The following is a 19,027-nucleotide window of genomic DNA, read 5'->3' as shown; positions in this document are numbered from 1 at the left end:
AGGATCAACAGGATGTTGAGTCTAAGTCTGCACATGATCGTTTATCAGAATCTTTGATCCCAGCTACACCTCTTCGACAGGTACGATGGTTGTGTGTCAGTGTTTTAACTACCAGAGTATTAAATTATACTTCAAAGCTTCATGCAGTTGTATATGATTCACTGTGCAGCCTGCAGGAGCAGTTGACTTGATTAATGGCTGCATGATACTCTTACAGTGATGGTGGTTACATTATAAATACCTCTGGTATCTGAACTAATTATAGCTCAGTGTAGAGTTCACCTGTTGAACGTCGCAGCACTGCAACCACTCTGAATGATGTGCTGTTCTTCATCAGGCATCACCGGACATTGATTATTTATCAGACTCATAAACAAAGAGCTTCTTTAACCTGTTCCATGTTGTCTTTAGTCAAAGGAAAGCTTCTATTACATTATGTAAAGTTTCACATATTAATGCAAAAAGATTTTGAAGATATAGTCATGGACTTTGCTACGATGAACCCTGGCTGAGTTTGTGCAACTAAAACAATTCATTAAATGAGATAGGTCCAGTATGTTACAGGCTGCTTTTATGGAAAATATCTCGCTTCACGCTGTGTGTGTGTGTGTGTGTGTTTGGGTGTGTGTGTGTGTGTGTGTGTGTGTGTGAAGGTTACTGTATTCTATTGAACGAAAACGAACAAAATAATGAAAATTAGAATTGAAAAAACATTTTCGTTAACTGAAATAAAAAATAAAAACGAGAGTTTAAAAAAAAAAACGATAACTAACTGAAACTGTATTTTGTGGTTACAAAACTAACTAAAATTATAGTGAAAATGTCCTTCGTTTTCGTCTTTGTCAACTTTTTTCATACGTAAACCTTTTTGGTGTATATGAAACCTATTTCATCTATCTGGTTTAATGACTTAATAAACTTATTGGGGCTGAGATGGTTCAGACAAAGGAAATAAAGGCAACATTTATTGCGACTTTTCTCAATCTCGCACCCAACAAATACCCCATTACGAAAAAAGTCAAACTGACACTAAAACTAATAAAAACTAAATTAAAACTAAGCATATTCCAAAAAATAAAAAACGAATTAAAACTAGCAAACTCACTCTAAAAACTAATTAAAACTAACTGAATTTGAAGAAAAAAATCACAAAGAAATTAAAACTAAAACTAATGAAAAATCCAAAACCATTATAACCTTGGTGTGTGTGTGTGTGTGTGTGTGTGTGTGTGTGTGTGTGTGTGCAGCACCACTCATCTCATCTTTGTGAATAATTAATGATGTTACAGTATGAGACAAGGTCTCCGGGTGGGCAGGGACAGAGCAGAGCTTCACCTTTAAAAATAGATTGAGCTCATGTATGGCTCGCTTTGTGAACACTTCACTGTCCTTTTTTTTTTTTTGTTTTTGAAAAAAGGTGCCATCTGTTATTAGTACAGTGTAGGACAAGTCCTGCTAATACTTTCACCATGACCCATGGCTTAAATTTGCTTTGTCATCAGGAAAAAAAGTTATGAACTCCACATAGAAGAAAGAGCAGCTATCTGTGAAACTACTCTCTGTATTTTTGTTGTTATCATTTTAGTATAACACTAAATACATAAAGTCAGTAATTTGGGGGGATACAATCAGTGACAGAAACCTCAATGGATAAACCCTCAGCTACATTTTGATGCATTTTCAAATACAGCAGCTGAAAAAGGAATCTAAAAGATTAATTTCTGCTGATTAGTTTTGCTGAAACAAAAAGAAAGTCCCTGTTTGTTGCTACGTGTACGATCTCAAATATCTGATGATGAAGCTGCATCTGTATCAAAACAGACTGGGGCGTTCCTACCTCAGCAATCCGCAGGATGGAGTCTCCATTAATGTCAAAGTTTGGTGAATAGGTGATGCACAGCAGGACCTACACACAGGAGACACAAACACACTTTTTACTTTCGGAAGGAGTCAGTGATGAATGTTACTAACATTCTGTAGAGAAATTTAACAGCTCAGGAAAAAGTAATTAAGCTACTGTAACTCAGCTACATAAGCACTCTGATAAAGCTAGTCCTTAGTAAAACTGAACACAAAAGCTAGAAAAGACACAAAGCAGCATGAGGTGACTTGCAGAGCTCTAGAGAGGACAAAGTATAGGAGAGCATCAAAGAAAAAGCTGCAGTGCATGCAAAATGTTCTTCATGCTGAGATTTTGCTTGAGTTTTGATGGTGATTTAAGCTGACTGTTCAATCATTATATTTTAGCTAACAGGGAATAAACGGTTGACTTTAAAACATGCAAACGTATAAATATACAAAATTATAATAGCAGCTTATGGGGAAACATCCCTCAGTTGCTACATTTATTTTCTGCAAGAGGCACAAATGAAAAAACATTTCCAGCTGTGACTTCCTTTGCCTTCAGCATAGTGGTTTACATGCACAAAATATTCTGGTTTTGGCTTTTTTTCTAAGCTGGTTACATTGCTAATGAAAATTAATAATTAACTAATAGTCCTTTTTACATGTATACTTTGATTAATGTTGTGGAATTGGAACAGATCAGATTTTTTTTTTACAAGTTTTCCATCAGTGCAGGAATTGTTCACATATTAAATTCAGAATTTTTGTCATATTGGGAAAAACTGTAATATTAGTGTACATGTAGGCGGCACAGGCTGGCAGCTGTAGAGCTTTGTCTGACAATGACACAGCTGCTCCTGTTTACAGAGAATCTGCCGCCTGCTACACATGCATGAGCGAGCTCTCTATGAGGTAGCATGCAATTAGCATTACAAAATGCAGTTAAACTCAACTTAAGGTAACAGGGATGAACTCATAGGGTGCAAATTACTTTAATGTTGCTGATCTGATGCAATTAAAGGTAAAATATTAACTTGGCTGATTTAAGCTGATTGCAGGTCTTTAGTGTGTCGATTTCAGGTGTTAGTTTTGCGGTGTATTGCCACTGCAGCGATTTGATTGGACACTGGCACAGAGAATCTGGAGGGGCGTATTCAGCAGTGGATCGCCCTGGTATGTGAATACACTGCTTCACTGTAGCATCAGTGTCAGCCGTTCTGTGTCAGACCGAATTGGGTAAAGTCCTGCAAGTGTACCTGCGCAAGTCCACCAAGCAAGACACGGACGGTTAAGCCTTTTCTACTTTTTCTACTACCCTCACTCACCCTCTTAAATGTATGCTGTCCTGAAACAACCTCATTGTGTGAAAACAATTATCCCTTTGGGGACATTAAAGAAGGTAGCTAGCTAGCTAACTAGCTAACTAACTAACTGAACATGTGCTATGATAACGTCCCTGTCATTCATGGCTACCAAAAACATTTACCAAAAACCTTTCCACACTCAGGAAAGTCTCACCCACTCACTCTTCCTTTGGCTTATGGAACTGCCAATCAGCTGTAAACAAGACAGAATTCATCCAAGCACAGGCTAATAACAACATACAATTGCTAGCTCTGACCGAAACCTGGATTCATCCAGAAATCACGGCCACACCAGCTGCCACTCTCTGCTGATGCCATTTTCTCCCAAACACCCAGATCTGTCGGACGCGGAGGCGGAACTGGTGCCCTCGTTTGTAAAAGCTGGAAATTCAAAAAGCTGTCTCTGCTCAGCAACATCTCCTCCTTTGAACATCACGAATGAGGGTTACATCTCCAGCTAAACTTATTTGGGTCATCTTATACCACCCGGCAGCGTGTCAACTGGTGAACTTCGTTGTAGAGCTTGACATGCTACTTTCAGCCCTCCCTGATGATGAAACACCACTTATTGTAATGGGAGACATGAATATCCATACAGAGAGAGCCCAAGCTTCTAACTTCCTGTCTCTTGACATTGTAGATTGTAGATTGTTCAAGTGCCAAACATATTTATATCCATTTACTCATTATATGTCGGGCTTCTGCAGAATGAATGTACAGAGTATATTATGGTGCAGAGGAATAAAAACAAACATTTAAATGGTTTAGATTTAAAGAATACTTTAGAAACAAACCAGCGTGTTCACCCATGCACAGGTTTTACCTTCATGACTTCCACCTGCAGGTCTTCATGCAGGGACGGGGTGACTCTGATGGCCTCCAACATCTGGCTGAGCAGCTGTTTCTCCAGGACCTCCACCTCCACGCCGTCTCCACCCACAAACCTGTCCTCACACAGGAGCTTCTGATTGGGCAGAGCCAGGGAGAGAAAAGAGCTTGAAGAAGCTTAATCATGCATTCCCTAATGATGGCTACCTATCATATGTCCAAAGATATCAATGTTTATACCTCATTTCCTGTACCAAAATAAAAAGATACAAAATAGTGAAATGGAGATGGATGCCTTTTTCCAATTTTGAAGGTTGAAGGCATGTCAATGACCGGCTAATGGTCAATACTAAAACATGTATAACAGCAGAGACATAAAGCAGCAAATGAATTACATAATGTTGAAAGATTGTCTCATTTCTTCTTTAAAGTTAGGTTGATGTTGACGAACCATAGGACCAGATTTCCTTCCATGTTATAAGTATAGGAATAATCCTGACAGTTCTGCTGTATATTAAAGTACCTGCATTCCAGTAAGCGCCGTCTGTCCCAGTTTGGTGTTTTTAGACTCCAGAGCCATCTGAAGTGGCAGCAGACAGCGCTCTCTGTAAGCAAACGAGTTACAATAATCATTACTATAACTGCTTTCAGTGCAACTTACAGTATTGTAGTAAAGTAATATCTTTATCTATGATATAGGCAAACATGATTAGGTTGTTTGGCATTTAGATTTCAAATACAAAGAGCTACCCTCTTTATTTTCTTCCGATTTGTTCTCCCAAGCACTAGGAACATTCTGGATATAATCCGCCAACAATCAAAATCAGGTCAGCAGAATATGAGAAGGTCCTTGACCTCCATCATGAACTCCAGCTCCTTCTCCCTCCCTCCTGCTCCTCGTGATATTGTATATACTTCAAGTTGAGAATATCAAATCACCACTGAGCTCCTGTTCTCTGACTTCACATTTCACTGAGCACAGGGACAGACAGAGCTTCTTACAACAGTTTTTATCTTACACGGAGAACAGAAGAAGGGTCACCCTGCTCCACTGGTGCTACAAGATACTTTATTACTCTCTCAGGTTCAAATCTGACATAAGCGGCAGAGAAACCTGCTGGGTTTTGTAAGTGTAGTTCACTTCAGGTTACCTTAAAAAAAGGGACTGGTAATAATAGATGGATAACAAATAGATGTCAATAGCTCTTTGGTAAGTTTACAAGACAGAGTGAGACTCTGTGAGGCTATTTCTGCCTCGTTACACACAGACACAGAATGCAGTGAGGCAGACAGTGTCTTCAGGCTATTTGTGCCAAGAGAAGACAGACAAGCTTTGATAACCTGCCACAAGCTCGTGGAATGAGTACGTTTCTAACAATGTCAGTTTCAGGCATTGCAAGATTGCTGCAGAGACACCAAAGCAGTGAGTGTACTGAGTTTACCTAGTGAGACAAAAGATGAGTATCTTTACTTTATGTTATATTGTGTTTTTCTTAAATGGTTTGTTCTTTACAATTTGGTTTCAATTATAGATGTGAGGGAGCTACAGCACAAATGTAATAATAATATCATGTAGGGGCTGAATGGCACACAGAAGTAATGGTTTGGTTCATACCTCAGTTCAGACATCACAATGGTACAAGGCAGGATAAAAATGCATAAGACAATTTTATTTACTGTGCATCAAAAAAAAATTGCAGCAAAAGCCCAAATTTGGTGGCTTCTCACACATTCTCATGCTGCTATGTCATCAGCTTTTGAGAATAGAGCCATCTTTTGAACCAGGCTGTAAACACGTTTATTTCTACTGTGAAATTGGCCATTTTAACATGAGAGTCAATCTAACTTGCTCCCTTCTGCAGCCAACCCTTAAGCGGCGAGTCGAGGAATTGCAGTATTTGGTACTTCCGCCTTCACAGCTCAGGACCAGAGGGTGCCGCTTGGTCAGAAATAAACACGATAAACTCTTGCAATTGATATCTGTTGCTTGCACCCACAACGCGACAAACATTAATTAGCAGACAAGTTTTATTATTTTTATTCTCCGTATACAAATACATGTACGGTCCCACCTCTAATATCATGTGAATTGCAGTATAAATAACTACTTAATACAAATGACTTGGTGAAAATAAAATATAATCAAATACTTTCTGTCCTAAAAACAAACAAACCGTATAGGACCAGGCGGCAACCTCCGTGTCTGAGCAGGGAGGTAAACCAGGAAGTGCCTTAAGCTGCATTCTACTGAAAATTCCAGCAGGGGGCTGGAAAACCGTTTGGCTGCAAAAACATTTTTGTCCATTCATTTCAATGTAAAATGAGAAAACTTCTCACTTGATTTATTACCTCAAAAAAATTTTTAGGACAGCATTATGGTCTCAATCACTAGTAAAAAATCTTAAAGAAAATAGAAGATGTATGATTTGGGGCGTGGCTACCTTTGATTGACAGGTCGCAAACAAGGTGAACCGTCATCAGGAGAGAAGCAGAACGGTGCGTATCCAAGGCAATGTGTCAATAAAGTTATATAAAACGTTATTGACATATAAAAAGGTCGTTTACCAGTTTGGTCTCATAACTTTGACCCTTTCACTGTATTTTCACTCAAGTTTATTTGAACGTTTTGTTCAGTAAAAATGTCTTGTTCAGTGTGTGGTTAGACTAACAGACACTCCAAGGAGTCACAGGTCAGTTTTTTTCAGTAAGTAATAGGGTTGTCAAAAGTATCAATACTCAAAAAAGTATTGATACTAAGACATTGTATCCGGATACGATACTCATTTTCAAAAGTATCGATACCTAGCCAAGGAATGAACACTTAAGTTATTTTTTTTTTTTATCAATCTTGCCTAATATTGTGCACAGCATACAACCTCAAAATATTGTTCTAATTGTTATTGTTTATTGTATTCATTTATTTATTTTTTTGCACTACCTCAGACCTGAAGCTTGTTATCATAGTTGCAGTTTCTTTTTGCACAACTGTTTTTTATTATAAATATTTAACCTGTGGTTCTGTTCATTTTTACATGTTGCATTTTTCTTGTTAATAAAAATATTTCTGTTAAATTTTGGGGTCTTTGTTTTTATCCTTGTGGTATCGAAAATGGTATCGAGTATCGAATATCTTCCTGAGTATCGGTATCGAGTTGAAAATGTTGGTATCGTGACAACCCTAGTAAGTAACATACATTTTGTTTTTGTTTCTTGCTAGCCAAAACTAACATCCCAGTTAATGCTCCAGTTAATGCTAACATGAATTAGCAGCAGCTTCTCTCAGTCAGGTTGAGGTGTAGAGAGGCTGTAGTCAGTGATCAGATCCCTCTCGCTCCTCCACAGTCCAGATATGGTCCGCTCCCCGTATCAGAAACAAGATGGCGATAAGTGTTACGCTGAACTCGATGCTTCCAACAGGCCACAAATCAATGGGTGACATCACGGTGTATGTGCAGGACAGAGTCTGTTACATAACACAGCTACTGTATTTATTTTCTTTGTTTCATTTTCTGTTGCACACACTCGCTCACGCTCTATCTCCCTCTCATTGTTTGAAGTTGAGTCACCGTGTTCTGCTGCTGATAACAGCCTACAGAGCTGTCACAACGCCACTGGTTCAAATGGGCTGCAAGGAGCCCCGGTTGGCACGCTACCCAGCAGGTCCCAGCAGCTTGAATGAGATCAGACGCGCTTTTATGAGCATGTACAAAGACAACAACAAACAATTAGAGCATCTAGCCTTGAAAAAAATACAAAGAAATGTGAAAAAAGAATCTCGAAGTCAACAGCAAAGCAAAAACAACTTTAAAAATGCCCATAAACTATTCATCAGCTGCTTAGAAATGCTCATGAAACCTTCAAATTGAATGTTTTGTTATGACAGAATGAATACAAAAACAAGGTATTTCTCAACAAAATGATCATTTTTCTGTCAATCAAGGTCATTCCAAAGCAAATATCCTGCAGAAAGAGCCATTGTTTCATGCTGTGCAGCTCTCAGTCAGTGTGGAGGAGTAGGTGGTCCAGTGGCTGAGAGCCCATTTTGTAATAAGAGGCTTGAAATGTCTTTTGCAAAGACAGAGGCGCACATTGGATGAGAACCATTGCACTACATTACAAAGACATCATCATCAATATTTAATCTAATAATCCCTAATAAACCAACAGAGGTTATTGAATGAATAATTCACGGTGTGTTGAGCTGCAACAGCACAGAATTTACAGCACCTTCATTACAGAGCAGCAGCCAGCAGCAGCAGCTCTACGTTCACTTTACATTTTATACATTAAAAACAACTACTTTAACCAGAGTGCATGAAAATACAGCAAGTTCAATGCTCATACACAAAAATCTTACCATGCAAAAACATGCAAGGTATTTTTCTGTGTTCCTATTTGAAGATAAAGGAGTTCTGCAAAAGTAAATTAAAAAAATTACAATCTGTTTCGCTCTCTTTGGCGGCACCCATAGTGACAGACGGTAACTGCGTGTTTTCAGATCTTATTTCAATTTTATTTGTTTTTTATAATCTGCATCATCACTCTTTTTTTGTTTGTTCGGCCATAGTCATCAGTGTTTCACCTACCATTATATAAGGGGCGCCCCCCTTGATAATCAAGTTAATTTTATTTTCTATAGAGCGCCAAATCACAACAGAAGTCATTTAAGGTTACCTTTCCTATAGAACAGGTCTATATCTTGTCATTTTATTAAACAAACTAAATAGCCTTATGTTATTTATTTTTACGGCGTGTCACTTCTATCCTGTTTGACGTGTACAACTCTCATCTGCGGTCTGTATTCCGGGCGCCGGAGTTTCGCCCTGATGCGCAGTCTATGGCGCACACACGTGCAGTTTCCCATTAATGACCTATACTAGACCTGGGCATTGGGCGGCCCGCGGGCCACATCCGGCCCGTTGGCTGTCCTTGTCCGGCCCGCGTGAGGTTACCCAGAAATTAGAAATCAATACAACCGCAGTGCTTTTATTTTGAAGGCGATTTCCGTATAAGTTACCCGAGTTACCGAGGTACCTTGTCAAAAACACCTATTGTTTTTTGCATAAAGTTAATAAATTAACAATTAACAAGTTAATAAATTCCTTGGTCACCTTGTGAATCCACCGTAAGAGCTACGAGGTGGGAAAACAATAACAAACATTAGCATTAGCACTTGAGCTAACAAGCACTTTTACTATAGTTAAGACAACAAATATAGCCACTAATATACATGACAGAAGAAAATAAACTTTAACAAACCTTGTGTCCTGTCAGCCGCCACTATAGAAGCCTTTTTCATACTTATGGATTACTATGCACTCGTTATTATTTACCGTTCGTTTTTCATTTAACCGTTCCACCTGTAATTTCCTGTCACTACCTTTCAAAATTAAAGCACCCGTTTCACACTGGACAGCACCTTTTCAAAATAAAATTATCACAACATTGTAAAACACCTAGAAAATGTACAAACATGAAAAACAAGCTGTATAATATAAATACACCAATAGGAACCTTGCTAAATGTCATTTACAGTTGTCTTTAAAATAAATGGAAAAGTGATATAGCGATTGGAGTATTTACTACTTTTTACTGGTATATTTGATTTACTCCACATTAACAGTCTTATCATAACATGTATTCCTATCAGTAGCAGGTCAAAACCAGATAATTTACTGTGTTTTATAAAGTGATTACATTAATATTGAGCAGAATTTAGTTCAGAGTTTTGCTCCGGCCCCTGCAACCTTCGTGGTATTGGTCACGTGGCCCCTTGGGAAAATGAATTGCCCACGCCAGACCTACACTGTGGCGGCCCGCTAAAGTCTAATTTGCCGCACTAAAGTCACATTTCAAGCTCCTTAAAGTATATTTTCAATTTGCACGATATAAAGTTATCCTGCGTTGTGTTGCCGCTGCTCAGCAGACATGCCGAGACATGCACGTGCATTCACACACTTACACGGTCCAAACACACTGTTGCATACGCCGTTCGGTAGCCGCGAGCTAACCTTAGCTTACAATTAATGTTGCTTTAATCACAAAAAGCTTTACTGTGAATAACGATCTGAATTAATTCCTGTCGCTAAACACATGCAGCTTACAGAATAAGAGCACAGTGTGTTAACAGAATCCACCACAGAAAGAATGTCAAAATAAGATGCCTAATAAATTAATTCATTGAAATTATGCAATGATTAAGATCAGTGTACATGATGCAATAGTGGCATCAGAATGTGTAAGAGGCACCAAATTTGGGCTTTTTATTGACAAAATAATTCTCCAGGGGGCATAAAGATTCTATGTCACGGTGTCTCCCGACTGTGGAAAATGTTGTGTGAGGTGTTTGCTGTTTGTGTTTAGCTCTCAAAGTACACAAGATCGATGCAATTTAAGTTAAAGACTGTAAACCTAAGGGAAACACTGGTCATCATTTACTCACAACACAAAAACAGTACGCCACTCTGTCTATATTGTACATATTGTTCCTAACTTTTTATATTTCTTCTTGTTTAAACTCTTAATACTTTTATTTATCTTATTAATATGACGTGTTTACTATGTTTTGCTATTTCATTGATGATTCTTTCTATTTTTGCTGTTGTAACACTGGATATTTCCCCGTTGTGGGACTAATAAAATAATCTTTTCTCATCATGTTGCTGAGCTTCTCCTACCCAACAGCTGATGGATAACGTCTCACTAACTGCTTGTGATTTTCCCTGTGAATGCCTCCACAGACACCCACTTCATAATACTGTAAATGGAAGGGCTTTCATCAGTGGGGCCACAGCCTCAATTACTATTGTGCGACCTCATTCTGCGACACAACATTTATTTAAATGAAATCTCGGAGATAATTACTTAAAGTTTGAACCCAGCTTCTGGCGGCAATGTAGTATTCGACAGCCACAATTTTTTTTGGCTGCAGTCACTGTGAACAGCTGCCTGTTTTTGTAAATGCCAAGTTTGATTTTCCCAGCATGATTTAATGAGCATGATTAGTACTAACGGGGAACAGGAACACCTGTAAAAATCTATTACAGCAGGCCTGCAACAAATCTTACCATCTTAAAAAAGGGTTTTAGATACAGCTCTGATCATTTTTTGTTTTAATAAATCCATCCAACAGAAATGTAGGTGAAAATCAGATGATAAAAAATACAATTGGCAGTTCAGTCACTGTACTTCAACTGTTAATTGAGTCTCTGATTAGCTGTCTCTCTGGCACTTGATTAACCCTTTGATGCACAACATGGGTCTAAAGTGACCCAACAGAGTTTTTATGTTCTATATCTTTGCAATAAATTATTTTCATCATTCAGTTTTCCAGGTTTTCCTCAATTAGTTTGTTTTTAATCATCATACATCCTAATTTTTATGTTTTCCTTTATCAATTTTTTAACAAAATCCCCTTTTGGGTCACTACTCTTCTAATGCACAACATGGGTCAAAAATGACCCATATCCATTTCTTAGCTAAGTAGCTTGCTAAGCTAACTACTTAGCTAACTTCCTGGCTAAATAGTTAGCTTAGCAAGCTACTTAGCCCAGTAGTTAGCTATGTAATAATACAAAAACTTTTTTTCTTCACAAATTATGAGAGGCAAAATGGAAATAATGATCTGTTGTTATCAAAAACAAGATATTTAAAGAATACTTGGAAAAGTAAATCATAAAATAAGTTAATATCAAAAGATAGAGCACAGAAACACACAGCAGCATTAAATAACATGGGAAATGAATAAGGGTCATTTTTGACCCATGTTGTGCATTAGGAGGGGCGACAATATGTTGTGCATCAAAGGGTTAACAGCTTGTTTTTTTCTTTTCTATTAGTATTTCTATTTACTGAGGTGTGCACGTCTGCAAGGAGAACCTGTTCACTTAGCTACAGAAGTTACAGAAAAAGTTACGTTAAAAATCGTTGACTTTTGTTTTCACATGGGACACAAAGCCCGTTCTCCTGGTGAAATCCCACCGTTTGTTCGACCCATCCACCTCCTCTCCATCCCACCAAGAGTCAAGAGTGTAAAATTTAAACTCTGCATCACCGTCAATCATTACTACTACGTCTACATCAGTGTCCTCTTAATGCAGGAAACACCTTTGGGACGATGTAGACATACAATCAAATTAGTTTCACCCTATTTGCTACTTTTAAGACTCATTTCAGTCCTTGAAATATTAAATAATGACCATTATGTGTTATTAAAGTGTTCAGCTTTGATTCTAAATCTCTTTTTCTTAACTTGTTAGGTCAGAGGTAGGCAACCTGCGGCTCTTCAGGCTGTCTGCAGTGGCTCCCTGTGACTGTGACAAAAAATTATATGAAATGAAACGGTTATTACTTTACATTTTATTTTAATTTGTCATTTGTGTAGGCTCATAGCAATTTGTATTCTTCAATTGTAAAAACGTGTAGCTTATATATGACATTAAAGAAGTAAACTTAAATGTGCATCATAGCTTACGAAAGCTCACAGCCTTAGCCTCTAAATTTTGCTTCAAGTCTAGTTTTTAAACTCCTGAGATATTTATTTGGTGTCCAGCCTCTCATTTTGCATTTTCTTATGAATTTGTATTAATGAATTTTTGTTTTTTGGGTTGTTGTTTTTTTTACCTATAAGTAATGTTGGTAGGCTAATTTAGACATATTGGGTTGTGTTTAACTTCATTTAAGGCTCAAAACAAGGTTTGTGGCTCCATTTCGACATTTTTTCTCTTTTTTTTTGATCAACAATGGCTCTTTTGTTAGTAAAGGTTGCCGACCCCTGTGTTAGGTCAGTCACCACTTGTTTGCAAAGTGAAATCATTTTTAATGAGACTGTCAGAGTTGATATTGCAGACAGACCTGTTTTGTTGCCTCTTGAACAAACAGATGTTATTGTATCCAGCTCCTGTAGTCTAAATTCATATATTGTCTGCCAGTCACACTGTGGTGTTCAAACTGAAAACCACTACTGATGTTTAAAGACACGATGAATGAGTTCACCGTTTAGTTTAATTCAATTATTTGCATTGTCCAAAAGAATCATTTGATTATTCAAAATTAATTCAAATTGTACAGATTGTAAAATAGAAGTCTGTGAACCACATGGCTCAGGTGGAAACACTTGAATTGTAATTCCTGTGTCTGCAGTCAACACACAGGTTGTACAGTTTGTGTAACTGGAAGGCAAAGCTAACTTCTTTCACCATTACATGGTCCAACAAACAACCTGGCACCCATGATCAGCAGCTCTTAACGTTCCTTGTTCAGGTCTGTTAGGTTTGTTGTTTTTACCAAAGCCTCTATAACAAGTCTGAACTTTATACCTTTAACGCTTGACTAAAAATGAACTGAAATGAGTTGAATCTCTGCTGTTTAACTTACCGAAGTTGTGAAGAGGAAATCTTGGCTGATCCATTGTGAGACTCCAGAGTTTCTGTCATTTAACAGCAAGTAAAGGAAACAGTGATTAGTAACACCGTACATTTACCTCAAAATACATCTTAAATTCCCAGGTGTTAAGTATTCTGTTTGTTGAGCTCAGGAAGATTTTTTCTTTACACAAAATCTAGTTCCCGACACACAAGCTAATGTCAACAGTACTGGACAACATTAGCCCACTAGTTAGCATGTAGCATTAGCTCAGATACAGTGGCTTTGAATTAGGGCTGGGCGATATATCGATATAAAAGATATATCGATATATATTATTAAATGTGATATGGAATTAGACCATATCGCATATATCAATATAGTTCCATTTTTTTCTTTCTTTATATATAAATGCTGCCCTTACTACGGTTTGTCATATTTAGTTCTTTTGTGATGTTCGTTATTGTTTTCCCATATAAATATATTTATTGCAGAAAAAGACTGGCCTAGTTTATTTCTTAGGCTATTTTGATTTAAGTTTTTTTTTTTACATGTGCACTTTATGGAGCTTTGATTTAAAAAAAAAAAAAAATAGATACTCCAGTTACACAGTATTTATGTTCACTTAAATAACGGTTTCAATAAAACTGCTTGTGACATGTCATATTTGACTTTTAATGAACATTCGTTCTCAGTTTGTGATAAAAATATCAGGATATATATAAAATATAGATATTCAGCCTAAATATATCAGGATATGACTTTTAGTCCATATGGCCCAGCCCTACTTTGAATTCAAAACAACATTTCAAATATAGCCTATATTTTACCTATTCAACAACTGAGGATGACGCCGGTAATATTTTATATTTTTTCTCATGTAAACAAAGGCATGCCCTGCTGACACAAGTACTCACTAGAGCACCAAATGTGGATTAATCCGCCACTGAAAATAGTCCTCAACAAATTCACTCTTTTCTAATGTTTGTTAGAAATTACAATGCCCAGCTAATATCAAATACTAAAACAGCTTGTTAAAAGCTTATGAACAGTACATGTCACGCTGAAATGACCTCAGATATTTGTATCACAGGAACATTTAGAAATTCCACCTTGGCTTTATACTTTTTGACCAACAAGGGACACATTGGTGCATTTGTGCTGGTTTAAACTTGAAATATGAGACTTGTTGACGTCACTGAAGCAGAACATAAATCTGCTGTTTCTCTGCACATCCTGTCATGTTGCATCCATGTTTCAAGGTTTAGTGTCCACACTAGCCTTACCCTTACACGTGCCCTGTGTCTGCATCTGTGTGTGTGTTTGTGTGTCTGTGTGTGTCTAAGGTGGTGTTTACTCTGGATGTTTGCTTCACATTCAGATACAACAATGAGCTGCACATTGATTGATGTTATGGGCGTGTCTCCAAGCATTTCAAGGCCGTCTATAAAGCATTTAATTGGCCGATGAAGCCCGTCCACATCGCTACACGTCAGTCAGATAGCAGACATAACTTACTGTTTATTGCCAATTTTTTTATCTGAGCAATTCAGACCTCACTTTATACATACAGCTTGCATTGTTGTATGTGTATGCAGGCACATGGTTCAAATGTCCTCTGTGTTCATGACATATAAGGTTTTAATGTGCCCTTGCAGTATGTGTGTATTAATTCAGTGTGTGTGTATGTGTGTAAGGTTACATGATTGTCCCTTTGTCAGCACAACCTGAACCCATCCTCTACCTGCTGTCTCACACTTGCCACTGAAAGGTCAGGCCGGCCCATCACCCACTTTAATACTAAAAGTATCCTTACTGACGTCAGTTGAAACTGCTTTTAATGGTGTTTAATAAATGTTCTTTGGGATAATTTCCAGCCATTTTAGCGTCATGTGTTGTGAAGTCTGCACTTCTGGAGGAAGCACTGGCCTGTGGCAGACAGACAGTAATGAGACTTGCGAAGAGTTTTTACTCAAAGTCTAAAAGCCTCTTTCACTTGAAAAGGCCCTTTTTGGTTTCTGTGCATGCAAGTTCTCAAATGGGGGTATGTGAAGGCACTTCAGGGGGTACGTGATATTTTAAAATATACATTTAAAAAGTAGCATCCATGCAAAAATCCTTTAAAAATAAATATTTAATAAATACTTTAGGAAAATATACGTATAAGTTCATAAAATGAATTTTATAATCAGTAGGCTATTCAATTTCATGATCCTAAAAACCCAGAGTGTCCCCCATACCAGGATGGTTGGACCCAACCTGTCATAAGCCACCTGGCATCACCTGTCAATCACTTGAAGACTCAAAGATGGAGTCGTGGTTGAAGCGTAGCAGTTATAGTTTTAAATGCTTATATGCTCACTGTTTTTACTACATTAGTTTGAATCACTACATTTTGGTGATGAGAAATATTTGCAATACATTTAGTCATGGATTATTAACATTTAAAATGTTTGAAATAGTTTGGGGTTTTTTTCAAATGTTTGAATTTTGTTCCAAAGTTTAATAAATCAGACACTGATGGCACACCACTCTTTTTAAGTTTTTTCCACTCTTTTTAAGTTTTTGTTTTTCCAACCCAAATGCTTTGCCCTGGTTAGGGGGTACTTGGCTGAAAAAACAGTCAAGTACCCCCTAACCATGTTCACAGGGGGAACATCACTGAAAAAAAGGTTGAGAACCACTTAGCTAGATCATATAAGAGATGACTAGTGAGTCAGCTAAAACATTTTTTACGCTTGTTCCTTTCTTCTCTTGAACTGGTGTACAGCTGGACTTGTTTTTAGGCTGCCATACAGCCTCACTTCTCCTTTCAAAGCACAAACTATATAAATACTATTGAGTGAGCTGTGTTATGAATAACGTCATCATATGACTGCCTGCTGCGGAACATAAAACATAAAGCTTGAAGATCTGTTATCCTATTTAAACATCAGAAATATTCCTGTATGTAACTGCATATTGCATATTATTGCTTCTGTAGTTTATTACAACTACAGTAGAATCATGTAACCTAGCTACAGTTCATTGAGGTTTTTGCATACTTGCAGGTGATAAGTATACCTTTAAATTTCCTTCATGTTTACATTAGATATGTGCACAAGTCAATGTGACCGATATCATTTCTACAACACGTTTATTCTTGTAAGTCTGCTGTTAAATGTCTGGCATCTTTATGTAAGGCACATTTAACCCTCTGGAGTCACCAAAAGACTTCTTCATGACATCCAGACTAGAAAACAAAGCAGCGTGGAGCCCTACTGTAAATTTACCTCTAAAGTTCTGGCTGTAAACTCCATGAGGCCAGTTTCAGTTGATGATGATATACCAAGTAAAACTGGAGACAAGCTCAAATATATTTAGTATAAAATGATAGAACTGGATGTAACCCTCTTATATGTTATATTTGCAACCTTTGTTCACATTTGCAACATTTAAAATTCTCTATTGAGCATGATAGTGTTTTGAAAGTAAAAAAAAATCAAAAACCACATTTTATGTTGGACTAAAGGACTAAAAAAATACACAAAATGACTAAAAAAAGACTAAATGACCAAAAAAAGATACAAAATAACCAAAAAAGACATAAAATGACCAAAACTGTTACGCTAAACACACAAGACAAAATAGAGTCCCACTAGAATAAAAACCAGAGTTGGATGACAGGATCACACACAATCACAAGATCACATTTATGTTGGTTTTTCTTTGTTTCTTTTTGGTTGTTGATCCAGTAAGTCTTTTAAACATTTTTAAGTGGTGGATACAGGCAGGATGAAAAGGATTAAAAAATGGACAAAATAGCCCAAAACTCCATAGAGTTAAAAAAAAAAAAAAAAAAAAACTGGCAACCCAAAATATATTCAGCCATGAAATTAGGAAATATATGGGACATAAAAGTTGAGTTTGGATGAATTGCAAGGTATTTTTTTGTGTTTTTAAGATTTTTGAAGGATGATTTTAAAAGTGAAATTACTAGGTTTCAATTTCAGCTGTTCTCCTTTAGAACCTAAACACAGCTAGTGCAGTTTTTAATCCTGCTCTTTAACATCAGTCTTTGGGGCCACCTTAAATAAATCCCCAACTTGTGAGAAACACTGGAACACCTTCAGCTGTCGTGTTTCCTGTTAATCTTTCACCATCTAAGGTGTGGGCCTGTGGGATTAATGAAGCTGCTCCATGTTTCCTAAGAGCTAGCAGGTGAACACAGATAGTCGCAGATTGCCCTCATCCCCTCATCCCTGTGCCCTCTCCTGCAGCCTGAGAGCCGGGGGGCTGTGGTTCACTCACCGCAGGCGAAGACGCAGGCGTCGCGGATAGCTTTGTGCTTGTGGCCGGACGCGTCTTTCTGCAGCTTTCGCAGGATTTCCTCCATGCTGGCTCCACAGATCGGGCGGATTTATAATCTCAAAGAGCCGGAGACACGCCGAGGCTGGCTGTGTTTGTGTACGTGGGGTTTGTCTGTGGTATTTTAAGGGTGCAGTGACAGTGACAGCATCCCTGACCCCCCCTGATGAAGACGATGATTCATTCCAGACGAGCAGCCAATGATGTCAGGCCAGCCGTCAATCCCTGAAGCTGGAAGGAGGAAGCGTCTGTGGCTTTCTTTGCATAAATCCGCAGCTATGGCCTCCAGGAAGAACAGCAGATATCAGCTGACATCTGACAAACAATCATCGCAAATTGTCACCCATGCTGTTCTGCATAAACACAATGAATAGACGCCCTTCTCTCATCTCCGTCAGTCATGTATTCCTCAGCTCTACCGTGTTTTGAAATCCGTTCCGGCTCATCCTTGCGCTCCTTGCTGTGTCCAGATCCGGCTCCTTTTGCCCCGCAAAGAGAGCCGCTTTGCACGTCAGGAATACACTACAGAGTCCTCCGCTGCAAAAGGAGGATATCTGTCCAACCAGGCAACACAGTATTTACACCGTCCTCCCGCGGGGAAGCTTCAAACTGCGGCAGGGAAACATGGAGTCACTGGATTAGGATTTCCTGTCTCAACGGAGCGACAGGTGCATGGAGGAAGCTGACACGGAGCTGCCTTCACAATAAAAGACCAGTTAACGCCAAACACCATCAAATCACATCAAGGAAAATAAGACATTTTTATGTCTCTGTTTTTCTCGGATATCCAACCCAAAGATGGCGCTTATTCACTCCACTGCACTTAACCCTTTGATGCACAACATGGGTCAAAAATGACCCTTATTCATTTCCCATGTTATTTAATGCTGCTGTGTGTTTCTCTACTCTATTCTATCTGCTCTTAATCAACTTATTTTATGATTGAATATTCAAAGTATTCTTTAAATATCTTGTTTTTGATAACAACAGATCATTATTTCCATTTTGCCTCATACTTTATGAAGAAAAAAAGTTTTTGTATTATTACATAGCTAACTACTTGGCTAAGTAGCTCGCTAAGCTAAGTACTTAGCCAAAAAGTTAGCTAAGTAGTTAGCTTAGCAAGCTCCTTCGCTAAAAAATTGATATGGGTCATTTTTGACCATAGTTTTTGACCCATGATGTGCATTCGAAGAGTAGTGACACAAAAAGGGATTTTATTAAAAAATGAATAAAGGAAAACATAAAATTAGGATGTATGATGATCAAAAACAAACTAA

General features: G+C 37.9%; 1 protein-coding gene across 1 annotated transcript in view; it reads right to left on the bottom strand.

Moving 5' to 3' along the window:
- arfgef3 (ARFGEF family member 3) overlaps positions 1 to 18,801 on the bottom strand; it is an 82,661-nt gene extending 63,860 nt beyond the window's left edge. The window contains exons 1-5 of the mRNA XM_059359396.1: positions 17,691 to 18,801; positions 13,413 to 13,464; positions 4,561 to 4,642; positions 4,033 to 4,173; positions 1,838 to 1,906 (exon numbers count right to left, since the gene is read on the bottom strand). Coding sequence (XP_059215379.1) covers positions 1,838 to 1,906; positions 4,033 to 4,173; positions 4,561 to 4,642; positions 13,413 to 13,464; positions 17,691 to 17,775 — 429 coding nt within the window. The 5' untranslated portion in view covers positions 17,776 to 18,801. The remainder of the gene's footprint in view (positions 1 to 1,837; positions 1,907 to 4,032; positions 4,174 to 4,560; positions 4,643 to 13,412; positions 13,465 to 17,690) is intronic.
- Between the last annotated feature and the right edge of the window lie 226 nt (positions 18,802 to 19,027).

The sequence above is a fragment of the Centropristis striata genome, chromosome 20 (genome assembly GCF_030273125.1).
Source record: "Centropristis striata isolate RG_2023a ecotype Rhode Island chromosome 20, C.striata_1.0, whole genome shotgun sequence".
Classification (NCBI taxonomy): Eukaryota; Metazoa; Chordata; class Actinopteri; order Perciformes; family Serranidae; genus Centropristis; species Centropristis striata.
Note: the sequence above shows the minus strand (reverse complement) of the source record. Positions and strands in the feature narration are given on the sequence as shown.